General features: G+C 42.3%; 1 protein-coding gene and 1 long non-coding RNA gene across 4 annotated transcripts in view; one reads left to right on the forward strand and one right to left on the reverse strand.

Annotated features, from left to right (window-relative positions):
* SMPD3 (sphingomyelin phosphodiesterase 3) overlaps positions 1-19,548 on the forward strand; it is a 112,917-nt gene extending 93,369 nt beyond the window's left edge. For 2 of the 3 annotated variants that reach the window (XM_064160435.1, XM_064160436.1), the window contains exons 4-8: positions 3,278-3,433; positions 7,536-7,625; positions 8,384-8,447; positions 13,467-13,629; positions 15,153-19,548. In XM_064160435.1, the coding sequence (XP_064016505.1) occupies positions 3,278-3,433; positions 7,536-7,625; positions 8,384-8,447; positions 13,467-13,629; positions 15,153-15,254 (575 nt within the window). In that variant the 3' untranslated portion in view covers positions 15,255-19,548. Of the gene's footprint in view, positions 1-3,277; positions 3,434-7,079; positions 7,230-7,535; positions 7,626-8,383; positions 8,448-13,466; positions 13,630-15,152 lie in introns of those variants that run through there. The other variant, XM_064160437.1, reaches the window with a different exon arrangement.
* LOC135184558 (uncharacterized) lies at positions 7,005-27,922 on the reverse strand. Its single transcript, XR_010306091.1, has 3 exons — positions 27,726-27,922; positions 8,702-8,804; positions 7,005-7,598 (listed from the first exon to the last, which is right to left on the reverse strand). It is a non-coding gene; the product is annotated as an uncharacterized LOC135184558 (long non-coding RNA).
* Between the last annotated feature and the right edge of the window lie 31 nt (positions 27,923-27,953).

A 27,953-nucleotide genomic window follows, 5' to 3' on the forward strand; every position in this document is an offset into this window, starting at 1 on the left:
TTACTACCCAGCTCTTTTCAGTTAATATTTACTTAAGCTATTTCATTCCAGCAGCAGTTTCTGAGATGTCTGCTCCACTGACTCTTCTGGTTTCAGCTTTGGCTTATCCTTTACATAGAAATCTGATTAGTTCAGTTATCTCTTATCTCCAAAGCTATTGATTACTGGGAGCTGGCAAGACTGAGTAACTTTTGCATACAGATGCAAGCAGTGTCTGCTGTATAGCTGCAGTAAGCTGGAAACCATTAGTTTATTAATCTCAGAACACAGTCAGAGGATCCCAACTTTGCCACGGAAATGTAGCTCACTCTATTGTTCGGGCTCCACTAGTGCACTGAGTGCAGTTACATCTCTGACCTCTAGTGGGGATAATCAGAGATGCTAGACTATGACAAGCTATGCTTTGCCTGCAAAGAAATCACAGTAATCTGCTTCTAGAGTTCCAAGGCTGCCATCTCCCTGGGAAAGGGAAACACCCTGATGCTACGTGGTGCACAGGGCAGCTACAAAGGTTCAGCAATCTCACTAAGGTTGCCTTGTGTCACTATATAGTTAATGCTTCTTTAGCAGTAACAACCTATGTTACCAGACACTTCTCACAATACCCTCTCCTAAAATGATTCTGCCTGTCTTTTGTTCTTCCTGAAAGTTTTCTGGTTTGGAGGTTTGTACCTTTTGTGTCTTCCAGTGAAGTGGGTTTGCTGTGTTCTTGATGCTGGTCTGTGGCAGGTTGCTGCCTAAGTTTTATGCCTGTGTGGTAATAATGGCTGCACTGTTTTATCACTCGTCCTAGTGAAGCCACGCTAGATGGATAATTCACAGAAAATGCAAAAGCCCCTGCCAGGAGGCAGTTAAGCAATCTATATAATCGAGAGTTTGGGAGGAGTAAGAAGTTACTGTATTCTTGTCAGCAAGCACCATAATTAAAAGTTTTGTTAGGAGGAAACAAAGGCAGGCCAGGAGAAAATACTGACCTAAGGAAATGAGATAGGAGAGAAAGATTCAGATGCTACAGCAAAATTTGAATAAGCTTCACAGTAATGATAAAGCTGGGATGGTTCAGCATGAGGAGGAGAAGGCTCAGGTGTGTAAATGTCTGATGGGAGGATGCTGGGAAGATAGAGGCAGACTCTCTCCAGTGGTGCCTGGCAACAGGCACAACTTCAAATGCAAGAAGTGTCATTTATACAAAGGAAACTGGTTCTTATTGCAAGGGTGACTAAACACTGGACAGGTTACCCGGAGGTTATGGTGTTTCTAGCCATGGAGATATGCAAAGCCTGACTGGACATGGTCCTGACAATCAGCTGTAGGTGACCCTGCTTGAGAAGAGGAGTTGGACTAGATGATCCCTAGAGGTCTCTTTTCAAGCGCCTGCTTTCTGTGACTCTGTAATTCCGTCTGCATCTTTAGTTAAGCAGAGTGTCTATGCTAGTCACGCACACCTTTTGCAGTTGGTGTCACCTGCTCCAGGCTGAATTTATTCCATGCGACCTACTTCTTGTGCTTTTATCTAGTTATGCCTTTCCTCGGCTTTTGTCACAAGGGGGTCTGTATTTCTGTCACACTGTATCCTTAGGGTACTCTGTGAACTTGAGTGACAAGTAACTAGAACTGTAGGGTAAGGAGTAGATCCAGGAAGCACTTGAACCTGTTTATATGTTACAACCCAACTGGTAAAGATTTATGGCAGTAACACATGAGTGTAACAAAAGAAATAAGATTATTTACTGTTGGCATTACCAATCTGTAAAGATGACCCTGTGGCAAAATGCATACAAAGTTCTCTTTCCTTGTTCTTGTCAATAATTCTGTTAATAATGTAGGATTATATCAGATAACACTTGGTTGAACACTTGTGATTCAGTTTGTATTTAACTGTTGCTTTACCTCCCCCCCTTCTCAAGATGCTTTTGAAAGTCCAGCCCTTCACAGGTTAATGGTGGTAGGAAAGTGAAGTCCTAAGGCTTGAGATTTGTCTGTGTGCTGAGGCAGGTACAGTGCACTGTCCAGGTCACATTTCACAAGTCATGAGCATGCTGGGGACAGCTGTAGTTGAGGTGAGTGATTAGCAAGCTGCAACTCAAATATTGGCCATTTCCACAGTGGCCACTGAAAGCAGCTTGTGTACATACCTAGATGATGTTTTTCATTATGTTGTACACTTTTTTGATAACTAGCACAAAGTCATAGATGAGGATAAAATAAAACTGCAGTCATGGTAAGTAATTTTGGCTTTGCTGCTCTTCCTTCCAGTTGTGACATTGAAAAGAAACCTTTTTTATTCTATAGACAAGTCTCATTGTTCTGACTTGATCGGTCTAGTCTGAATGAACTGTAACTGTTAACTACACATACAGTGAAAAAAAAAACAAACAAAGGGAAGATAATATGGTAAACAACTGTTTCTAGAATGTCTTTCTATTCCTTCCCCACATCAAGTTTTTGCTGTAATCACTTTAAGAGAGATGGTAATTATTTTTTTTCTTAGACGTCAGCTCGCCTAATGTGCCTGAAATGAAGTGTGGTTAGCTGCTATAATTACAGCACTGGTTTGTGTGTCAAATTGTTTCATAAACAAAAACATATTCAGCAACCAATCACTGTCAACCCTTTCCTGTTGCTCTTGTAAAATGAGGGCATGTGCTCAGCACATGTAGCCCGCTGGAAGTTCCCTGCAGCTGGTCAAAAGGCTCTGGCTTGTCTGAAATACTGTCCCCCTAAACCTGCAGAAGTAGGGGAACATGCTTCCCCTTTAGGCATTGTTACTTGAACACAAACAGAACCCTTGCTCAGTGGACTACTACAGTATGAGTAAGTAGAATTTACCACTGAAGTATATTTATTAATAACACTTGGAAGTTAAATGTTTTCATTTCTTGAAATTAGAAAAGTGTCTTATCCTAGAACATGCTGTCCAGTTTTGTCTGAAGTACAGATTTTAACTCTGAACTCGAGATTATAAATGTAGTGCATCAGATCATTCTCCTGTGCCTAGAATTATCATCATTTTGTCTTATCTCTTCAGCCATGTCTGCTATGAATGATTCCACCAGGAGATAGTCAGCTCAGCAAAAAGCATGGTTCCTAATGAGTGTCATTAACAGGCTAAGCACTGTGTACTGAGGATGCTCTTAGCCACACCGTGTTTTATCCTGTCCCCTTTTTCTCAAGATGTCTAGCAATAGCTTGGAAAGTAATATGTGGCTGAGTAACACACTAAAAAGAGGTCCTATTTCTTGGTTTGCTTATCTGTTGGTTGGGTTGTTTGCTACAGGAGATACTACTGTTCGATGTGAGCAACTGGATATGCTTCAAGATTGGCTGTCTGAATTCAGAAAATCTACCTCCTCCTCCAGTACAGCCAATCCAGAGGAGCTGGTGGCTTTTGATGTAATCTGTGGAGATCTCAACTTCGATAACTGCTCCTCTGGTGAGTGTTTCCTTTTCTTGGTGCCTCCCTATTCCAAAAAGGAATGGGAAGGTTCTTGATTCCTGTGGGTATATTCTGGTGACTGGCTTTTGGAGGGAAAGACTTAATTGCTACAGATGCTTCTAAATATGTACTAGCCCCAAGATGAGGCCAGGAGAGAAGCTTATGCTTGGAAGCTCTGCTGAGTTATTAAGCATGGTATTTTTTAAGGCACCAAGAGTAATAATTTGTGACTTGTGGCAGCAATAATGAGGACAGATCCAGTGATGTATCTTTACTTGAATTATGTTGCACTTACTATCTTAGAACTTTAGTTACTGGAGACATACATGTTACAGAAGTTTTCTGGAGGAAGAAGTAGTAAGCCTGTGCAGCCAAAAATAATTTGATAGTGCTTCTATACAGACAGGAGATTAATGCTGCAGAGAGAACTAAACAGTGCTGAATCAATCTTGGAAAAAATTAACTGATCTGTGTACTTTGTGGGGGTTGAGTTTAACAAATTTTAGGGTTTTTTTTAATCTATATTTGAATGTGGAAGGCACTACAAAAGAACACCACACAACCAGTGGCTTCACAGAGATGGTAGCCTTTTCCAAGCACATAGTCTCTGGGTACAGAACACTGTATTTGTGTAGTCTGTGTCTCCCTGCCCAGCCCCACTCAGGCATCCAGCAGTGCTCCATTTTGCCTTTACATGATGGCAGACAACTGCTGGTTTGGAGCTGGGGAATGACTGAAAGGCCTTTTGTGAGACTGGGCCAGAAGCCCTGAGTTAAAGAGTGCACAGGGCAGGGGCAGTGAGAGGGTTTCATCCAAGAGTTCACCTGTGCAGTGTGACCAGGGAGATGTATAGGGAACAAGTGAACTTAAGCTACAGCATTCCAAGTGGGATTCAGCAATTCCAACCAGAGTTTGTGGAGTTACAGGTGAATTTGTGAACAGTGTCTCTACAGGTGTTGGTTCTGTGATCTGCATAAGAAGCCTAGGAAACTGAGGGACAGCAACAACACCACAAAAATAATTGTAAGAAATAAAAAGCAAGCATTGTCTGAGCTCAAAAATAGCCAGTGCTCTCATGCCTTGTACCACACACTTGGAAGTAGAAGACTTTAGCACAGCTGGAGAAACATTTAACTGGGTAGTAAAGATCATCATTCTTCTGCTCATTTCTAGCTCACATGTATAAAAAAACCCCAACTATTAAAACTCAACCAGTCATAACCTCAAAATGGTTGGAGAAGGTGCTGGGCAAGTGCTCTGACTGGTAGAAAAATCCATTATGCACTGTGGAAGCAAAGAGCAAGTGGTAATGGCTACAGAATAATGTAGTTAAATATGTATTAGGATCAAGTATAATGGTAGCAGGCATAGGGAGTTTTCTGGGGAAGAACTGAGGTCATTAACAGGCCTTCAGCTGGCTAAGCTGCTACACAAACAGGCTGAGGAGGCAACTGCAGCAGTCCAAAGGAAGAGAGATAGAAGCTGGGGATGCAAATGGACACATCTGCTGTGATTTGACCGTTTCACTTGCAACTTGCTGTTGGATGGATGGAGCAGCCTGGAGGCAGAGGGAAATTAACAGCCTGCTGCATACTAAAGGGGAGGCTGCCCAGACAGATTCAAATTGAAAGTGAGTGGGGCTGTGCAGCAGGAGTGAAGCTCTGAGGCTGAGCATATGGTCAGTATTCTCTACCCAACAAGTTCTGGCTCTCTAACCAACATCCTGCACAAGCAGAAAAGTATAAGGCATGTTGTTGTGACCTGTCTTCCTAAAGCAGAGGTGAAAATACCACTACTATTTACAGAAGCGAATAGTTAAACACTGTAACTGCTACTAAAGACTGAAAAGTAGGTTCTAAAAAATCCATTTTAATTTTTGCTAACTGCCACTTATTACATCCCCCTCCTCTTGAAAATTTACTCAGCTTGGACATTGAATGAAGCTGGCTATATAAGTTTTTATTTTTAGATTGATTTTTTTCTTCTCTATATGCACCAGGCAATGTGAAAATGAAGGGAGAAAACTTTAAAACATTACTCATTGTTTTAGGGACATTTGTTAGCATTATAGGGAACTGAACATCTTGAGATTTTTTTTTAAGCAATAATCAGCTTCCTGTAATTCTGTGTATGATTTTCTGTATTCTTTCTCCCTCCACAGACTGATAGGGCAAGTAATTAACATCTCTGTGAATATCAAGCTTCTATTCTTAGCTGTATTGGCAGTACTGTTTCCAAAGATCTCTAGGTCTAGGAGTGACCTTATGCTTGTGACAAATTTTCTGCAATTCAGTTTCCCCTCCAGCTATAGACACAGAAGATGATGACAACACTCACATGGTGAATTTACACTTAGTGGGAACATTGCTAGAAAGTGAGTTAATCGGGTTGCTTTGCTCTGACTTGTGTAAAAGGCCATTATGTTTTCTAACCTTTTGTCAAATGATAAAAACCCTTCCAGTCAAATAGGTGAAGTCTATCTCATCAGCCGCATCTTGTTGCTGTCAGTGCCACAGTTGCAAGTTAATCACACCAAAAATTTAATCCATCTTGGTTTGGGGGAAAAGGTTGTAGACATCTGATATAACAAGAGAAGATCTAGAGAAATGAATAAATGCACAAATCTCATCTTCTGCTTTTCCATAAATATTAAACAAACATTTGGCTGTTCAGACAGAAAGAAATCCTCTGCAGTGCATACCAGGCAAATCTTAGGATCAGTCCACCACAGCTCCAGGGGACCCAGGCAAGTTACTTTATTGACCTCCCTGAATTACAAGGATGTTTTCAAGAGACAGCTGTGGCAGGAGATGTAGAGGGAAACTATAAAGGCATAGTGAGATGGATCAGCTGGTGTGGAAGCAGAGGCTGAAGAACGGTCATCTGTGTTAATGACTGTTAATAGCAACATGGCACAAGTGCCGGCAGCAATGAACACAGTGCTGCTGTGCACTGCGGATGTGCTCTATGCCCTCCTGAACAGGGTCAGCGCTTTACACAAGGAGCTCTCGTGATTCCTGCAGCACATGAGCTGCATTCTGTCTAAAGATACACAGCTCAGGGGTCAAAGCTGTGTTTCTGACTTCAAACGAGTCCCTTTTCTTGTGTACTTACATATTCCATTGTCTGGGTGACACAGCAACAGATGTGTTACAGCAGCAGCAGCTCTAAACACAGGCAGATATTCTTTTGGTACCAAGAGACAGCCTTCAAGTGTTGCTGAGAAGTTTTAATCTTGTAGAAGGTGTAAGTGCTGCAAGAAAGAAAGTTCTCAGGAAGTAGTGCCAGTTCCTCTGCTGTTTTACAAAGCCAGAACTGTAGCAGCTGGTATTTTCAAGTTCTGGTTGTGCTTGTTTCCTAGATATGGGGAAGCAGCATGTTAATAGCTCTGTTACACAGCAGGCACAGAGCTGGAATTTGCTTATTTAGTGTCTGACATTCTGATGTATGCATTTTTGTAGATTATCTTACTACATCATCCTGGGGTTTTGATACACTCTGTGCTTTAAATGGAAGATGCACAGTAGCAATGAGATAGAAATTAATTGAAGTTGATAGGTCATGCTGATTGTGTTTAGAATGGCTTTAATGCTGCAGATAATATCCCAAGCAAATTATCAATTGCTTGTCATTTCTCTTACAGCTTCTGAAAAATGCAGTCAATATCAAGTAAAGCACAAGCTTTTGTCTTCAGATTAGGGAGATGTGTTTGTACACCCACAAACAGCCATTTACACCATCATCAAAGTCAATCCAATTCTCCTTGGTGTGATCTAACAACAGTTTTGTACCCTCTACACAATGCAGTATCAAAAAATTGTTGGAAAAGTTTCACTTCAGTTTACAGCTAGAAACTACAAAAGTGTCCTTCACAGGAAGGCTTTATAGGAAAGCACTGTTATTAGCAAGTGTTTGGCAGGGCTTCTGATCAAGAGAAGGTATTGCTGTGCTGTAAAGCTACTCCTGATCTGGGTCAGAGTAGCCCTACAGAATTATACAAGCAGGAAGGAGGATTTGCCTTTTCCATTGTGGCAGAACACACAGTTGTTCACAACATGCAGCTGACGTGCCTTTTCTTCTGCTTGTTCTTTCCCTGCAGAGGACAAGTTGGAGCAACAGCACTCTCTGTTTACACACTACAAAGACCCATGTCGAATTGGTCCTGGGGAGGATAAACCATGGGCAATCGGTAAGACCTCTAGCTGTCTCTGTACAGCACTTAGCTGTCTGTTGCTCAAAGCATGTGGTTCAGTTAACTGGCAGGAAGAGACCTGCCCCTTGCAAGGGTATTTCTGTAGTATGTATTTTATAAACAGAACAGTGTTTTGGTGAATTAAGAAGCAGAGATGTCAAACTTCAGCCCATGTTCTAAACTTCTGCATCAAGCTAGGTGAATGCTTTCCTATACTTGTTTGACTTTCAGAAGTAATCTCCAGATTATCTTAGGGCAAGGGAGAAGGCAGATCCTTGTTTCAGTATTTTTCACATGCAGTGAAAGCCTGCAGCATTTGATCAGAAGTTGGTGTTCTATAAATAATGTAAGAAGACAATTAAAAAGCACTGTCAGCATGTCAGATTCATCTTCTAAAAGATTTGTTACAACTCTGAGAAATTCATACCTGGTGAAATTGAGGGGAACTCAGTGAAGTTTTAGATGAGGAATTAAGACTTTAGAGGAGCAATTATAACTGAGACACATACTAAATTTAAGAATGTGTGGCTGTTTAAGAATGTGGCTTTACAGCTGTGGCAGAAAACCATAAAAATAAAATTTACAGTGGCTGAGAAGCTGTAAGAGAGGAGGCAGTGCTTCAAAGGGGGTCAGTAGTAGGGAGGACTGGAGAGGGGAGAAGCGAACACAAGGTGCTCTTGCTCAGAGTGGTGTCCTCTCCCTCAGACAAGTCACAGGTATGCTGGGACAGTCACATTTTCCTTTTCTGTTCACAGGCACCTTGTTGGATCCTGAAGGTTTATATGATGAAGAGGTGTGCTCTCCAGATAACCTACAGAAGTATGCAATTCCTAATCTTCCTACATGCTTTAGACAATTCCTTAAAAAAGCCAGTTCATTGACTGCTATTTAACCTTTCAAACATTGAAAGCTGCTTATGGGCTATAAACGTGATTTCTTTACTCAGGAGTACTTGGGGAAGAGTTTAAAAAAGGGAAGGAAAACAGCTGCTTCTCTAATAGAATCAGCTTCAGTGGGTGTAAAGATGAGAGCAACTGCAGTCAGTGTTTTTGTGTCTCTAGAGTTGGTCCTACCTGGAGAGGCCCAAATACAAGAAATTCTGAGCACTATGGAAAGGGTGCACAGACAGCTTGTCTGAAAGTCTTCCTGCAGGCAGCCAGTTCCATGATCACAGCACTGCAAAGGACAGCAGGAAACAATACAGTTACTTTTCCTCAAATTAACTCATGAAGTTTAAAATGCCACCCCCAACCCAACATCTCCTTGACCATTCTAGAAAGCCTATAGAATTCGATACACCTCATAAAGCAAGCTCACAAAGAGAGAGGAATTAAATGGTACATCAGATGTGACTAGGAATATGGCTTAGTTACCTATTAACACAGTATTACTTTTAAGCAGAGTTTGGTATTGACAAACAGATATCTTTGATTTCAGCTAGGGGGCTTAAGCAAAATACAAACATCTTAATTTGCAGAAGTCTCAGGATACATTTCTTGAATACCTGCACTCTTTGTTAAATGATGTGCCACTGGAGAGAAATTAAGTTTAAGTTTTAGAGCAGCATGTAATGTAATTCTTTCTGTACCTTCTCTACTCTACCTTGCAGGCTAGTTTAATGCATTAAATATGTTCTTGCCACGACTGACTAGACAAGATGTTCTAGCTGTTTGTTAACTTTACCTCTCTGGTATGTGAATGAATGAGGCTGTGCAGGTGATTCAGCTGACACACAGAACAGAAATGATGTCTTATAGAGGGAGAGTTTTACTAAATACAGTACACTGCATGATACAGATGGACATTCTTCATAGAATTCTTTAGGTGAAGCCTTCAAGTCTTTGTATCAGTTCTGAACAAAGAAATTGAAGTACAGACATAGGGTCAAGGTTTATTTTATAACAAATCCTTATTTTTAATATACTAAGTCACGGTTTGCACGTTACAAAGCCTGGAAAATTCCCAGGCATTTCCATTCACATGTTGAAAACATGCATTCTGTACATGCACAAGGGACTTCTGGAAAGCAATATAAGGTAATTTGGTGCTACAATCAAATCTGTATGGTTCCAAGAGCAGACTTGGAGCTCTTTAAAAAAAAAAACAAGAAAACCTCCAAAAATGCTCTGTGTTTTCAGGTGGCTGTTTGAGATACCAAATTACTTTTGGGGTATTTTATTTTATTCCCTGAAGAGTTACTTGTATGTAGCAATTAAGTTCCACTGACAAATGCTGATAGATACAAAGCCATCAAATGATGAATAAAATTTGAGAGTATTACTTTTGCTACCTCTGTCCAGCACAGCAGTATAACTGCAAAATATTCCTGACTGTTGGTAACAACATAGGCAAGATATTTTGCCTACTAAATGTGGCTTTTGGTTTTCTGCAATACTTTATAGGTCTCCTAAACTGGCAAAACCCCCTCTATTAGACCAGAACTTCCACTAGCTTTTGATGAAAGTCTGCAGGGAAGCAGGAATCTGTGTGTGAATTCCATAGACATGCTCCTATAATACAGGAAACATCACTGTCATCTCTGCAAGGGACTGGTAAATATAAAAACTGCTTCTAAGATCAGTCAGAGTTAAAGCCATTAAGGGAATCCAGTCTTTAAAGACTCTTAAATGTTAGGCAGCACAGAAGCTGTGGAGCACTCACTGCCTAGCTAACAGGATTCACCCATATATGCAGCAGGGTACAGCCTCAAATGGATCCATTCTCTAAATTTCCAATAATAAAACCTTGCCCAAGCCGTGCAGACGCTTAAATTGGCAGTGTAAGCTATCCAGATAATTATTTCTTCATCAGCATTCTTCTCTAGTTTATAAAATAAGCAGTTCACATTACTGAACTAATTAGGCCATAAGAGCAGCAGAACAACTAGTTCTTAAATATCTCTTTCATATTAAGTACAGCATACGTAAAACATCAAACTAGAGGAATACACTTGGTGCAAATAATGAGCCAGTCATTTACAATTATAGGACAGCTAATAAGCTAGATGTAACAATCTGAGCCCTGCCACAGTGCTGGAAGCCACACAAGCTTCTGTTCAGAAGCACTTCCTGAAATGCACAAAAATAAGCTCACAATGATGATTGTCACCTTCTAGCAAAGCAATGGAACAATCCCAGTTCCACTTCTAAACCAAATACAGTCTGGCACAGAACAGCTCATTATAGCACTGCTCAAACAAGATCTCAATGTAAATACTTCCAGGATGCACTGCTGGACAGTACTCAGCAACAGGCTGCAACACCAGTAAGAAAACTCTTCATTAACTTGAGTACCTCTCACCTGAATCAGAGATGGTCCCTTGAGCTTTGTGATGAGAGAGTAAATGTTGCATTATGGCTCCCTTAGCTATGCCTCTCTGGACACTGCAGCACAACAGACCAACCAGCAGCCAGAACACTGCACAACACAGTTTTCACACTTAACCTGGGATTTATTCAGGACTAAAAAATCTTTCAATCAAATTCCAATTGCTTTTTATCCTCTCTTTCCTATAAAGTGAGACAATCACTCTTGCACACCTGAACCTGAGTTTTGTCATTCAGCCAGAGCTGGTTATGTTGACTGACACTGTTAGCATTAGCTGGTAGCACATCATGGCCCCCATCTCCAGTACTTGTGTCTCCTTGCTGCAGAGCCCCACAGCAAGCCATTGCCTGTGCAGTGCGCCAACTTATAGGCAGAAGCAGATGCATCCACATTTACATACTTGAAAATAACATTTTCCTTCCCTCAGCCGTTGTGCATCTTAAATGAATACCCAGCATTCACCAACTTTTAAAAGGAGACAATGGAAGCTAAAGCAGATTCATCTTTTGAATTAATGTAGATAAGTTTTTTTTTCCCAGTAGTACTGCAGCACTAATCAGCACTTTCTTCTGCTTTGTAACTTAATTAGCTTTGCCAAATATAACTACAGTTTTTGAAAGAGGTCAGTCCCATCAAAGAGCTTGCTTGCTGGAACCCAGAAAAAGCATTTCAGGAAGTTAATAATTTGCAGTAGCTCTTTGTAGAATCAGCTTGCAAGGAGAGTGCAAGCAGTAAGCTTATTTAACAAGAGATGGCAATCTAACACTGAACAACACATAGTTCATAAACTGGTTACAATAACATTTAAGAACCTTGAATACCTCCTCAGGTCCAAAGGGATTTAAGAAAAGTTACAATTAAGTAACTACATGACAAGAATTTTTTCATTGTTACTTGCTGAAGGCACATAAAGTACTTCTTGCACATACCAATTTTCACAAGTTTACAGATTACAACACTGCTAAGACATCAGCTGTAGCAAGTGCTATATCCCTTCTGCCACCATTCAGATCCTTCAAAGAGACAAAATTTAGAGAAGAAACCATCTGGATTTCAAACATTAAATCACATCACGAGATGCTGGTGTTCGCTTTTCTTTCATTCTGTACTCACATGCATGCACTAAAACATTCCTAAATGCTATCCCATAAGGCCCATTTAAAGTCAAGTCTTAAAAACTGGGTGATCAAAAGATAATCTCATTTTGTTCCAAGGCGACACTAAAGGCTTTGTACCTCCTAGGAACCAAGTTCATGGCTCAATGTTTCTCCTGTGACAGTTGATGTAGCTTAATGGCATAATCAGCTCTTACAAGGGAAACCACAGAACCTTGAGCTCAGGTTTTGACAGGTAAGTGAAGGGAAATGATTATCAAAGAGGTGGCTTTGAAATCAGTTTGTTTGTGTTTTGAGCCAGAGAGCAAAAACACAGCCTCATCTGTCTCTCTACATGAACAGTTACAGTCTGTCTCTCTACATGAACAGTTACACAAGCAACTGCAGCTGTACACTGTACTTTGTGCATCATGCCCCACATCTGCACCTCCAGCTTGTGCATGCACAGCTGGGTCTGTGGCTTTTAGCTTTGCTTTTGTGGAGCTTCTAGAGGGAACATAAGAAGGTACACTAGCTTTCCTTTCAAATCCAGCCCAACAGCACTGCAACACAGAATGTAAAAACAGAGCAGCAGGGGCCTTTGTGGGTTCTGTGGTCCAAAGATACATTCAAAGCAGGGTTAACTCCAAAGTTAGCTCAAATTGCTTATGGCCCTAAGTATCTTCTGTATAAAACCTGTCATAGTTTAAGCACCCAAACTAAAAATGCTAATGGGAGAGTTGTAGCTCATTTACCTGAACACACAACAGGTATCTAGAAAAATGACTGATTGCCTCTGTGTATGGCCTAAGGTTGGCTTATGTCTGTGCAAGGTGGTGGCAGTACTCATGTCTGCAGAGTACCCTGAGGAACATCATATATAGGAATAAGTTAGCCTGACATTACAAGTACAGTATGAGACTGAGGTCCAAGACAGTAGCTGTTACTGGGGCTTGCTTTAAACCAACTATCACATAACTGACTGTGTGCTCCTGAAAACTATTCCTCATCCAGGCCCTATCTGTAAATTTGGTTGTCCTAGTTTCAGGAGGAGTTGCTCTGATGCCTATCTGGTATCTAACTACTAAGGCTGATCTATGAAAGTTTCCTTCCCTGCTAGAGTAAGGAAATCAGCGGAGAGGCTGTGGGCCGCAGTACATACAGACATCAGGGAGGCATGGTCCTCCTCTCGGAGATTTGTTCTCCTGGCTACAAGGGTAGGTCCACTAACATAGCAGCAGGGATGCCAAACTCATCATGAAGCTTTAAGAGCCCATTCAGCAGTTAGCACAGTTTCATAATGGAAACCACATCTGGAAGACCTGCTATACTGGGGCTGTGGAGAGAGTCTCACATAATGCACAAAGACAGAACACCCAAACATCGGAAGCATTTATCTTGTGTTTTAATGAAACAGGGTGCTGGAAAGTGAAGAAGGAAGGAAAGCATATTTAGTGTATCCCACCAGCAAGAACCACAGTTCCAGTCAGAAGGGGAGGAAGGCATCACTGAAAGGAAATGGGAGGAGGATTGACTATATGCTCTACACAGAAGAGGGTCTCTACCTGGAATGGAAAGTGGTGAGTTCCACTCAAAGACAGCCATAACACACAAAAAACTTGCCTGGATGGCACTACACCCTGTTCCGCTTAGGTTCAAATTCGTACTCCAAGGAGAATGCACTGCTCTGCCATTTTCTACTCAGGATATGAGTACCAATTGGTAAACTTACTTAAGATGAAGTTATGGATTCTGGTAGCAACACTGGTAGATATGCTGCTCTCCACAAACAAACCAACCAACTTGTTTCCATTTCTTACACTTCAGCCAGGCTAATACACCTTTTACACTATCCATTGTTGAAGGACTCTGAAATCTATTATTGTGCCTTTTCTTCCCATGTACAATAACATCTGCGCTGCTCCTGATAAATCAGACTTCTTTGTAATGTAGGTAGCCCTCACCTGGGTTCACGTGCCAGCAGCTGGAATACTTCACAATCTTTCCAAATGTCTGGATGTTCTTTTATTATGTCTGTTAAAACCTACCTGATTTACAGGTGCGTGACACACAGGGAAAAAAATATCAGGAACTACTCCAAATAAGAACTTGCAATCTACTGTCTGCCTCCTGCTGTAGGATTATGCCTTACAGAGAGCTCTATGATGAAAAGGATAAAATTATTTGCACACTTACTGCCCATACGCCAGAGCAGAGCTGCAGAAGCAGGCAGCATGATACCAAACTCTTTGTGCTCTGCAGACTCAGCAGCTAGGTTCTGTTAAAGCTTCCTGTTTCAGATATACAAATGCCCCTGGCACAATTGTACAGTAAAGTAATCTTATATTTTGCATAAACACCAACAAAGCCAATATTTGATTAGTTTTTAAATATTTTAATTATTTGAAGATTTTTAAAACACACATTAAATCTTTGAGGCTTATGCTCGCAGCATGAAGAGAACTAAACCACCTGTGCTTCCTGCAAGCAATTTCCAGAGTACTGGGCAAAGCAACTCCTTGGCCTGCAGGAGGGGATGACTACACTGCATCAAGTGAGCATTAGGGCTGCACCACCCTGCTTCTCAGAAGGAAGGAAGCAAGCAGTGTTTCCTACAGAATGGTCAGTTTGGCCTATGAAACATTGCTAGAACAGCAGCTGCATTCAGAGTCACAAGGAGCAAGGGTTCCAAATTGGCTTAAGTTCCCACAAAGTTCCTCCAATAAAGCCAGGCTTCCTTCTCAGACACATATCATACCCCCTTCTGCCAGGTGAGGATGTTCTCACACCCATGGGTTACCTACAACCATATTACTGATAAGTCTATGGGGAACAACATAGATATTGACTGTAAATGGAAAGAAAAGGTGCTACAGATGTCACACAGACTAGTTCAACTAGTATCATACTGATGGTTCACCTCACCAACCACACCATACCAAGAAGCTACCATTAGTCACACCAAGCTAGACTGGTCTCATGTGTCTGCTAACACAGTAAAGGATTTCAAAGGAAATCGAAAAGAGGCAAAGAAGCTGAGTCCTTGTATGGCACAACAGATTGGTTTTCCAATTCTTGTCTTATATTTGTTTTCTTTCTGCAGGAAGTAGAGGAGTTCAGCTTTATTACCCAATTAGCAGGCTTAACAGACCACCTACCAGTAGCAATGCGCCTTGTGGTGTCTACAGGAGAAGAGGACCCTTAAAACTGACCAGCTTTGAAAGACTAGAAGAGAGAAATGCTAACAATATTAACGAAATATCAGAGGAATGAACTGTTCTGGTGCCACATTAGGAAAGATGACCAGACCTGACCTGGGCTAACCCCAGAATGTACTAACCATGGTGGCTATGAAAAGGGAAGAAAGGGAAAAGGTTGTGGCCACAAGCCATGGTCACAAGTTGCTCAGGCAACAGGGCAGGCCTGTACGACAATGCTTTCACTGTGGACTGAACGGAACCAAGATGGAAGTCCTAATTCCTTCTGAACCAGTGCCATTCTTACTAAAAACATGTTTTTATACTAATATATAGCACAATTTAGTTTGTAATTAGTCTGTGAGTTAGTGATGCTCAATGGTTTTTTGCATAATTTCTTTGTATAACTAAGAAGCTGAAGCTTTTTTCTTTTTTTAGCCTGTTAAAGTTGTAGTAGCGTGCTTGCATCAGTAGCATGCGCCCGCACTGCATGCCACTCTGAGATAAACTAGTCAGTAAGATACTACGGGGAGTATCAGAATGGAATGGAGTTCAAAATTCAGATACCAGCCAAAGCAAGGCATTCTGGGACTGGCAAACTCTTCTGTCATTATAGATAGGCCTCAAAGCAAACAAACAAACAAACAAAAAATCACTGATTTGCAGACCAGTATCATCTGTCCTGACCCATTTATGGGTACTTAAAAGATTTGGATTGAAGACTTTAACAACACAGTTCTACACTTATTTCAACTGTGTTCCCACTGAAATTATAAAGTGTTTTGTCTAAATGATGACTCCAGAATTGGGCCTTTAGCTTTCTAAACTTAACTTATTCCCTAAGAAGTAGTAAGGTTCCCCTCTAATGCCTTTTCTTTTGTTCCCATAGGTGGGGCAGTCCTGAACTATGGTATGGGACAGTAGGTATGTTACAGTAGTGAATAGATTCCTGTAGTACCATTGGTAACACCCAAGCCAACATTCTGCCTTAGCTAGAAAGAGTAATGGGGAAATAGCTTGTAAAATGCATGCTAGATATAGTTAAAGTAACTGTAAGCGACATTTGGGGGGGAAAAGTGTAGAAGTGTATGACTGATAAGGCAGGATAACCTCAGCTTCCTCAAGGAATCAGTACACTAAAGGGAAAGTGTAGCATGACTACCTATAGAGAGTGGATCTGCGACTCTCAATCTTAGGGAGCTACTTCCTAGGATCAGAGGGTTTATGTCTGTCAGACATGATTCTGTTATACACTCACAGGCTTTAATAGGGGTCTTGCCATCTAATTCATGTGTTCTTTCCACCACAGCTCTTTAAATGTGGGGTCCCCTCTGCCACCTTAGCCCAGTGACCTGATGTGCCCAGCCTCTGTAACCTTAAAAACACTGAAAGCTGAGAATTGGGTCCATGACAAGACTTGGTGGGGTGTAGGGGTTTAGACTCAGAAGGGTTTGTGTTGCCAGGAGAACAATGAGATCCCTTGCATTTTAACTCGGACTTAGTTTCTGCTGCCAGCTTTCTTAACTTTAGTGTTATTTCCTCTTACATGACAAATTCCTTGTGTTAAAAAGAGAAGAGTTAGTGTAATACTTGTACTCACTCCATTAAGTAAACTCTTCAGTTATGCCGGCCTCAAACTCCTGAACATTTTAGTTTACACCTGTTGGGAATCAGCTTGAGCTAAATCAAAATAGATTTAAAGTAAAAATCTCAGTCTGTATAGCCTCTCGTACTGGCTTTGTTAGCTACAGTAAAAAAGGGAACTTCACTTAGGTCAGCCTAATTTCCAAGTAGAGAGACTCTTACTAGTGGCAAGAGTACTGGGCTAACAGTACTGGCTAATTCCAAGCAGGTCACAGGCCACTGCTCACACTCTCTCACTGCACTCAGCTCTGACATGTTTTACTCCTAATTTTCCAGTCCTTGGTGTCCCTTCAGCAGAGACTGCCTACAAACGTACTGTGCCAAACCATGGGGTAGTCTGCAGGTGTCACCCATGTGGACTCAAAAATGGAACCAGACTTCATTCCCCTTTTTGATAAAATTAGGAATTCAAGTTTACAGCATCAGAGACTTCATTGTACTATCCCAGTGCATCACCCTTTTCCCACTTTGTACGTTTCTCTTTATACCTATGTGCAATGTGCTTTTCTGGTTTCTTATCTCTCTGCCCAATTCAGAAAAAAACTTGTATCTGAGACAATGCTTTTAATCCTCTTTTCTACCTTGCTTGTATTTTATTAACCTTTTTAAACAAACAGACAGTATTGGTAGCCATTTGTGTGCTGTCCAGCAGCAAGATTAAACACAAGGTACAGTATTTTTAATAGCTTTCCTAACAATGTAAATTACAATTTAGTATCAGCCTCACTGAGTATCAGTTGCAGGAGCTGAATATGACACTGTGTGGGATAGAATAATAAAACTACTGCCAAACAATACTACATTATCTACAGTAAAACTAACATGGTCTCAATTACTTTCAATGAGTTCTGGAGCTTTGTACTGACTCAAAACCAGGCACTTCTGTCAACTTTCTGAGATATGCTGAAAACTACTTTTTGAAATGGGATGTAAACTGTTTTAGAGTTTGGTGTTCTTAGTCTCTCAGTGCTCAAGTTGTGAAATAGTCTCTCTAAACACTACACATACAGTTAATAGGTCTAGGTAGCTGAAGTGATTTACTGTCTTAAGGATGTAACTGCAAGAGTGACTCTGGGAGGTACAGCACTGTGGCACCACTGTGCTCCTTTTTCACATTGATCCTGTGCTTTCCAAGGCCATGGGATGCTTGCAGTAGTCAGCACGTACTTTAGACAGGTACTCTGAATAGGGCATTTGCACTTAAAATGAAGACAAAGAGGATGTTGAGAACACACCCAGGAAATCCAGCCCTGGATACCTTTTTCAGACATCGGTCCCACTTTGTTTAAGGGCAGCATGGCCCAATTTATTAGTAGGACATTATTTATAAGAAATTGGAGTTAAGCCTACGCCACTGTGCTTATCCCACCTGGTACAGGGATTCCAGGTATCCTCAGGAAGTGGGTGGTAATACTGTTCTTGCTTTACTGTACCCCACAGGGATACTGCAGATGAAATGCATCTGTTTTTATAAAAGCTATGGGACATTTTCTGTTTCTCATATTCAATCTGCATTTTACAACAGTGCTTCTAGAACACATGAACAAAAAACACAAACAAGAAGAGCTGAAAACTATGAACTGCCAGAAATTTCGAAGATGTCAGGTCCCTACAAAGTTGGTACATTTAGATCACTTCAAAAAGACAACCTACAGAACACAGCCTCTTGAGCACATTCAGATCCAGTTAAGCTGTGTGCAGTTTGAGGGTCTGAGGAATGTGTAATCCACCTGCTTTGCACCACAGCTCAGCCAGAGGAGCAACAGTGTCTAGTGTAAAAATCATTTACACCACTAGTGGTGGCCAGCTAGTTGTAACTCATCACACACTGGATGCTTAACAGAAGCTGTCTAAAGTGACCAACTTGCACCACAAGAGAAGCTTGCAGTAGAGAAACTGAGAAAGCTGTCTGGTGTCACCAATTTATCTGCCTTGTGCTGGTTTTATGACCAAATTTTGTCTCAGCTAGTCTGGCTAGACCCTTACTTTTGCTTGTTGGGTAAGGCAGTAAGACTTAAGGAACTTACAAATCCAATAAAGAATAACTGTTAAAGACGGCCTTTGTTTGGTGTCGAGATTAAGCTGATCTGGCTGGCCCATTTGGTCTCTGTGCTACCCCAGGATTACATAGCACCACATCAGTGTCAGCACATATCAGCAACTCAGAAAGGAAGCATTTTTACCTCCTCCTGCTCCACAGAATGAGAACAGAAATACAATTCAAGCACTTTTGAAACACTCCCAGTTTTAACAACCATTACAACAAGGGTCACACTGTTAATGAAGGCCTCATGTTTCCACACTATCTTCTTTTAAATATAATCTTGATGCTTTTACAGACTTGTATTATTGCTGAGGTTTAGAAATCCTATACTAAGAATAACCTTTTTTATTTCAATGATTTTTCGGTATTGTATCCTTCTGAAACCTGATGTTTTTATATGGTAAGCACACACCCTCCAACATTTTGTTATAAATGTATTAAAAAAATTTAAAAGTAAATATTTTCCTTGGTTTCTTTGCCTGCAAGAACACCAGAATCTCAGACCTGATAAAAAGAAAGTATTTTGAACAATAGGGAGGGTTTTTTGTCTTTTATTGGTGCTGAAAGGAATAACTGGTTGATGCAAACAAGGTAATAAAATTTCAAGGCTCAAATGATTCTGTGCAGTGCAGTTTTTTTGGTTTTACGATGCAGAGTCTGACACCCTTAACAAAATCTGACTCTAGGGTGCAGTTTGGTGGGTCAGGTATGGTCTCACTGTGTGCTAGGCTTGTTCTAGGGAAGCTGCAGAAACAAGTACTTTTAACTTGTCCTCCTCCTTGATCTCCACTGCTCAAACAGCCCCTGCACAGACACAGCCAGCTCCATTCAGAAGGTCTGCACCTTCAGACAAGCATTCAGAGCACAGGCTGCAAACCCCAAACCTTGCGTGCCTTGCACTAAGGCCACGCTCCAAGTACAAGGCTATCCACTCCACACTGCACTTTGCTGGTGTTTAATATAGGACTCTAACAGCCATTTCTTACTGTGCAACTGCACATACATCTCAACAGTTATCTAATCCCTTTTGTCTTTATATTGCCTAAAGGTTGTTAAAAAACAAAACTACCTTCTATTGTACATATGTCCTTAGGAAATCCAGGAAGAGTTAGACTGAACCATTTAATTTTTGGTTTTCTGAGCAGTCCTCAAGAACTGCTAGAAAATTCCATCTCAGAGAGTTCACTTTTTCCACAGAAAGGAAGGTACCAGTGGAACGCAGATCATAAAGGAAGGAACACAAGTTTCTTGTCATTAGCTTGGGAAGGAACCACTCCATCTTGTGAGCTAGGACATCAGAAGTTGACGTCTGCAGCTCTTTCAGGTTTGTGTATCTGATGCACTGGACTGTAACAGACTTCATTCTCCAGTGGTGGATTCGCAGGACATGTGTCCCCTACCAAATCTATCTTTCCAATGCTTGCATTATTACCTGAGCAGTTTATGAGTTTGAGTTCCCCTCTATGAAGTACTATAGGCCCATGAGGTAAACCACAACCATTTCTCAGATAGTTCCATGTCTGGAACTAAGAACAAGTACAGAAAACTCTAACTCCTTCCTGATCCCTGTGCCCCAGGGGTTATAGTGCACTTTGTTATGAATCCATGCCCACAGCTGCCTGTTGGTCAGCACTGTAATTGCAACACCATCTGCCTCTTTGGCTACTGTACAGATTCTCTTGGCAAAGCACCTTCAACAACACAATCTCCACATCCCACTGAATTTCTTCTCAGACTGCCATTCCTGTAGCCCTTTTGAGTATTTAATACTTTTGTGTTCCATTCTCACAGCTGCAGCAAATTCAAGTTGTTCATCTACATTTCCATGGCCTTTCAAAAGACATACTCTTACCTTCTCCTGCTGTTTTTGGCTGTTCCAAATTTCCCATCCACCACTCCCAAATCTCTAAGCCCATTTTCCTCCATACTGCCCCTGACATCTGGGGAAGGCTTTAAGCAGCCATCTGTGAAATCAGTGAGCAGGGCTGTCTAGAAACACTGTCAAGAAAATGACAATCCTCTTTCTTATCTTTTACATAATTAAAAATCCAATAAATCTAAGGATAGCTACCTATTAGGTCTACATACCCAAAGAGAATTTTCACCAATGTTTCATCAGGGATGTATATTTATTCACTCTTCCCTGACCCCCTGCTAAAACCCTTCATAAGCCTGACAAGTATTCTGTTGTACTGCAGATCATCTGAGCTGCTGAGGTGGTGGTCAGCCCTGTCCATGCTGATACCACTGCCTCTTATAGCAACAGAGGTTTCTCCAGTTCTGCCCTCACCACTTATCAAGTCCCATACCTTCCTCCTGTCTGACTCACGTGCTCTTCAGTGAAGAAGACTGCATCACTGTCCTGTCTTTTACACAGCACCCAGCACTACATTGCCAAGGAAAACCCTTCCTAAGTGCCAAGAACCATCTGAACAGTCAGCTAATAAAAAGATATTACCTGTAGCAGAAAAGTGCAACAGCCTTCCTGTATGCTTTAAGCAACAATTGACCATAATCACACAAAATAAAAGGACCTTTCCCCTTTTTCCTATTAACATAGTATCACAGTATCACAAAGGTTGGAAGAGACCTCACAGATCATCAAGTCCAACCCTTTACCACAGAGCTCAAGGCTAGACCATGGCACCAAGTGCCACGTCCAACCTTGCCTTGAACTGCCCCAGGGATGGCGACTCCACCACCTCCCCAGGCAGCCCATTCCAGTAGCCAATGACTCTCTCAGTGAAGAACTTTCTCCTCACCTCGAGCCTAAATTTCCCCTGGCGCAGCCTGAGGCTGTGTCCTCTCGTTCTGGCGCTGGCCACCTGAGAGAAGAGAGCAACCTCCTCCTGGCCACAACCACCCCTCAAGTAGTTGTAGACAGCAATAAGGTCACCCCTGAGACTCCTCTTCTCCAGGCTAAACAATCCCAGCTCCCTCAGCCTCTCCTCGTAGGGCTGTGCTCAAGGCCTCTCACCAGCCTCGTCGCCCTTCTCTGGACATGCTCAAGCATCTCAGTGTCCTTCCTAAACTGGGGGGCCCAGAACTGAACACGGTACTCAAGGTGTGGTCTAACCAGTGCAGAGTACAGGGGCAGAATGACCTCCCTGCTCCTGCTGACCACACCATTCCTGATGCAGGCCAGTATGCCACTGGCTCTCTTGGCCACCTGGGCACACTGCTGGCTCATGTTCAGGCGGGTATCAATCAGCACCCCCAGATCCCTCTCTGTCTGGCTGCTCTCTAGCCACTCCGACCCCAGCCTGTATCTCTGCATGAGGTTGTTGTGGCCAAAGTGCAGCACCCTGCACTTGGAGCTATTACTTTCAGCTGGCTTTCCTCTCTGTGAACTGCCTGGTTCCTAGAAAACAGCACCTGCTGAGCCTGGTCCTCTGGAAACATCCCTAAGCCAAAGCTTCACCTTCTCTCACTCCACACATGAGCATCTCTTACTTCCCAAAACAAGCCTGAGCAGTTCCCACCGCTGCCAAGCCCTCTCTTTCCTTTTCCTCTTTGACCAAACCTTTGATGTCTCCAAAGTAAAACGCAGCAGAACAACTCCAAACCACCTCAAGTGACAGGATATGGATGGTAAGCCAGAGTGTCAGAATATCTTTTATCTGTATCAAAACCGCATATTGTTACAGCTCCATCAATTTTCATTGTTATACTACATCTGTTACTACAGGCTTTTTGCAAGGCTCTGATAAAGCTCCTCAAGTGATGGCGTCACACACTAAAAGCAACCAGAAGCTTTTAAAGCCCCATTCTATTAGCAAACATTTGACTCTTCCAAAACCCAGCAACAAGATGCGTCACTCTGATGAGATCAGCAGAGACCTCAGTGTGATCCTGACCGCAGTGCTGCCATCAATATACTGAATATTGATACCTCTGACTGCATCCTGCCCTGTTGAAATGGAATTTGCCTCACAGATACACACAGTTAACACTGTATTAGCTAGAAACTGACATAAATCCATCTGCCTTAAGGACACAGAGGATGATGGCTAAGACACTGCAGTGCCAGCACAGAGAGACAGCTGCCTGTAGAGAAGACAGTAGCACATTTGTAAAGCCGGAGGACACATCTACACATTTAACCTGGGAGCTGTGTCTACACAAATGCCAAGCAGAACAACCCACAGGAATTACGATGCAGCTATGGACATAACTGCTCTATTCCATAATTGTTCTTCTGATGATAGGATTCTGGATGATGCAGTAAAACAAAGTGATGGGTTTCCCAGCAGTACCACAGCATCACCTGTTCCAGAACCTGCACAGGCAGCCTCCAACACTTTTGTATTTAGAAGAAGCAATGTGGGAACTCGGAACCACAAATAACCCAACGGCAGCATATTCCAAATGGATCCTACTGCTGTGAATGAGATGAACATGATGAGGAGATGACGACGCCTTTCTACATCACCTTTGTTCTCCCTAACGAGGTTTGTGAACTAAATCAGCACAAGACTCTGACCCTGTTACAATTCGGGGAACATCCTCACTACCTTTTCAGAACTAGGGGCAACTGTTACCTTTTTTGTGTTTGGCTGCAACAAGTTCTTATATACTTTTCAAATGCAAATCCAGAATTCTGTATATCCAGCAAACGCCAACTGGATCTTTCCTCACCATTAAATCTTCTCCCGAGGTCAGCTGCCATACTGACACCAGCTTCAGCAAAGCCATTGCTACGTGTTTCTTAATGCTTAGCAAGGACCTTCAGGATATCAAGGAACAAAAGGCAGCTGTAAAGGTCTGCACGACATCAATTGAAAAAACCCAATCCATCCTCAGCCTAATGTAGTGCCAAGCACTCTGCTAAATATATTGCTAATGAAAGGTGTATCACACGAGACAAACCAATCCTCAGTACACAGCCTGGTCTATTATCTCATCCCCAAAATAAGACTATTATGAAACTGGTTTTTAAAACCTATTTTTTGTTACTCCCTGGTTACATATAATTTCTTTAGCACGTTGGCCAAGAAAGCTATTTACGGCCACAGCAAATTCAGACATTTAACAAAACATGTCTTGTATCTCACAATAAACACATAAGAGGGACTTCATGTGGTAGCTACTTCATTAATTATTAGACTGGTGTTCTTGAAACTCTGTGGTGTTTCTGAAATAATGGTGCTCAACCTGGTGAGATGTCTCTTGCCCACAGCTGACCTTAACTGTTCTTCCACCTCACTGCAAAAACCTCAGCAGCTGTGGGTTCCAAAATTAGAGCAAACTAGAAGCCATAAATGAAGTGTTTATTATACACTGATGGAAAGACAGGCTGAGTCTGGTTAAATGCTGAGCAGCTGCTCCCGGCCTGCTGTAAGAGGTCCTTGTCCCAGCTTAGGTTCTCAGAGGTTGACAATTAGAAGAAGCCTAGTCCTGTGGTCAGAAACCAAGTTCAAAACTAGTTTCCAAATTATCACATTGGAATGCAAAACAAACAAAGAGAAATTCCTCTCTCAAACCCCAGTGCTCTTCAAACACAGTTTGATGTATTTTTAAAAAGAGATTATACAGTACAGAACTATACACAGCAACCCAGAAGGTCCTGCTTTTGGTTTGAGGACAGGAAAAAGTACAGTATTTCTTATGCTTCTGGACAGTTTATTCTTTTTAAAAACTAATTGATAGTTGTATTCACATTTTAAACATGGGCAGAACTGGTGCTTACTAGCAGAAATCCTTCAAGTATTTATAGCTCCTTGTCAAGGCCCTGTATGAGAAGACTCTTAAAGCACAGAGAGGCAGGCAGTTGAATGGAAGAACAACTGGAAAGAGGAGATACTGAATCTGCACACACACTAGAGAGATTTCAGGGCATCTAAAAAATAAAAAGCCCACAACTAAAAGAACATTAAGAAAGAATGAGTAGCCCTTGGTTATTTGGGAAGCATAGTATATACCACTGACTTGTTTTGTGGGTGAGAAACATGATCACACCTTACATTTAGTTTTAGAGATACTTTTTAATTAAATCTTATTTTAAATGTAATTATTTGATTAGCTGTTGCCCAGCCACCACAGGGCACGCAAATACAGACTGTCTCAAGAAAAGTCATAGCTCTCAGCTTTTAAGGGGAGGTAAACAATGGGAGCAGTGTATGTAGTTCCAGCTAGAGGCAGACACAAGTGGAATATTCTCCCTCTAAGCAAAGGGATCTGGGCAGCAGCATCCAAAAAAGCAGCAGGAAGCTTGGCAATGGATGTAAGGCAGTGCACTGATCTGAACAGATGATCTCCTGTGAGAAGATACCTTCATTTATTCAGGCAGCCTAACTGCCTGGCACTATGACAAGTACAAAAATGGCAGTATTCTAAGTAGGAACACACTCTGACGTCAAGGGAGGCTTCAAATAAAGAATGGCCTAAACAGCACCTAAGAGGGTCATGACACAACCTCCATGCAAAACGCCTGGTGGTACCTAGTGAGTGTCAATGTGCAACAAGGAACATGCTGCCAATTGCATCTGCTCATTAGCACATCTACAATGAGTGATTAGAGATCAACTCTCCATACACAACCCTGACAGCAACTAGTTCACAAGTGCATCTTAAACGATCTGAGCTACTGGTGCCTCTTTTGGAAGGGAAACACTACTTGTACCTCTACCCTGCTGTTTCATTCATATCCTCAATAAACAATACATGAAATCCATAGCCTGGCAGTGCACACATTGCACACATTACATTGCCAATAAGAGCCTGGCCTTGGAAGAGTTTCTTGTCTGTGACAAGCACAAAACTCACAGAAATAAAATGCATACACACCTGAAACCTGTGTAGTGCAGCAGTTTGCTACAACGGACAAAGAGCCTATTTGGTACAGAAACATAAAAATCTGCTACACACCATGTCTTTCTTTATCTGCTTACATTTTTGGAGGCTTTTAAGATGTATTTTGCAGGGTATATGCCAAGATAATGTGATAAAAGGTGACAACATAACAATTAACATGGAAGTTCACGCTACAGTTCATTTGTTCTGCTACGCAACATAGAGAGAACTGCTAGGTTTTGTAAAGCACTAGTCAGTACTATGCAAAAAGGGCAGCATGTGGCAATGCAAACCTCTGCGATCTAAAGAATAAAATATTTGGTGTGTGAAGGAGAGGAGACACAACTTCCCAAACAGTTTCATACAAAACAAACTCATGGTATTGCAATATACCAACACAGTTATCAAGGAGACCAAAAGGTATTAACATGCTGCCTTCAACAAGGTCCTCATCCTTCATCACTTCTGTAAACAGAAACACCCTTTGCTGAGTAAAAGTGAGTCTCTGCCTAATTCTAAGAGACTCCTTGGCTTACTTTCCTGTTAGCCTCCAAAACTTCCCATTTGCACTCATGACAGACTGATTGGTTCACAGAACATAAGAGAGATTGGAAGAATGAAATAAATAGCCACGGGTCTTAAGCAAGACCAAGGCTTCATGAGGAATGATATCAACTAGGTGGTTTGAGGGATCATCACCTAACAGAATAAAGCTACTCAATTTGGAGTCCAAAGACAATTTTAATCATTCAGACAAGAACACTGTACCAGAGACAGTAACATAGATAGCTGCGGTTGTAGGCAGCTGAAGCTAGCCTGTGTCACTTAACACAAGAGGTATGAAAACACTGCTACAATCAGTTCTTTTTAGGAGGAGGGGGAAAATGCTTTAAAAAATGAATAAGGGATCAGACTTCGACAACACTTCCCTCAGGGTCTTCAGCCTTGCATGTGTACACTTAAACAGAAGTAACACTAAGCTGAACCTAAAACTGTGCTCTGCAACTAAGTTTCCTTTTCTCCCTCACTGCTCTCTCACTTCTTCTTCCTAGGGCAACGAAAGTTCTGACATAACATGGAAAAGTATCTTCGATGGGGGCAGAACCCACAAATCACCCTTACATACGGTCTTTTTGTCAGTCAACACAGCTGGAGAAATTGCTGATGTACAGTAGTATTTGTAAAGGCATCTGTAGAAGAACAAATGAACCTTATGGCTACACTAGATCTGAAATAAATTTTAGTTAACACTAACAAAAAACCCCAAACCAATCAAAGTGTTTTGGTTTGTACTTATAGAGAAGGTAAGCGTGTTCAAAGCATTTCTCCTTCTTCAATAGGGTTTTTACTACAGGGCCATAGGGCAGAGGCTCCACTCAGAGGGAACAGATGTATTATGAACACCTGAACACTATCAGCTGAGGAGGTAAGAGACCCTAAACACTACTGCTATTTTAACACAGCAGGAACATGAATATTCAGTTCTAAAGCTACCGTCTTGGTTGGTTCTTAGCTTAGTCTCTGCCTGGAATGTTGATTCCAGTATCGGAATACAAACATGACAAAATAGTAAGTAAAATGACACGGTACGAACAGTGCTTCCACACCAGTCTGTCACCACGTATGTGCTTGGCTTGCTCTGCCTCAAAGTCAGAGGCACACTCCACACGCCAGTTTTGTCCAAAACCCACTACCATTCTAAAACAAAGAAGCCTCCAGGCCACACCAAGTCTGTTCCCTCGTATAAACGAGTGGACTGGAAGCAGATGCAGACACGACTTCTTTTACGCAGCCAACGACCAGGCGCACTGGAAGCGCAGACCCAGCAAGGCCGGCCGCAGCCCGTCAGGAGCGGTCACCGCGGCGAGCCCGCCCAAGGCCCGCCCGGCGCGCCCCACAACGGCAACGCTCACGAGAAACCGCTCCACAGACTGAGACACGGCACCCCAGCCGGCCCAGCCCACCCGCGCCGCGCACCGCCTTCCCCAGCCCGGCTTACAGCGGCCTTCCCACGGCGCAGACTCGGCTCGCTGCTCCTGGCCACCGCCTCCTCCGCCGCAGAGGGGAAGGACAGGGGAGAGGACGCCCACCCCTTCCCCGGCGGCGGCCAGGGGTCAAAATGGCGCCCAGCCGGCCCGGGGAGGGGCCTGGCCAATCAGGCCCGCGCGCTCTCCAGAGGGGCGCGGGGGGAGCCGCCGGCACAGGTGCGGGAGCGACGCGGGGGTGG

This window comes from Pogoniulus pusillus, chromosome 20 (genome assembly GCF_015220805.1).
Source record: "Pogoniulus pusillus isolate bPogPus1 chromosome 20, bPogPus1.pri, whole genome shotgun sequence".
Classification (NCBI taxonomy): domain Eukaryota; kingdom Metazoa; phylum Chordata; class Aves; order Piciformes; family Lybiidae; genus Pogoniulus; species Pogoniulus pusillus.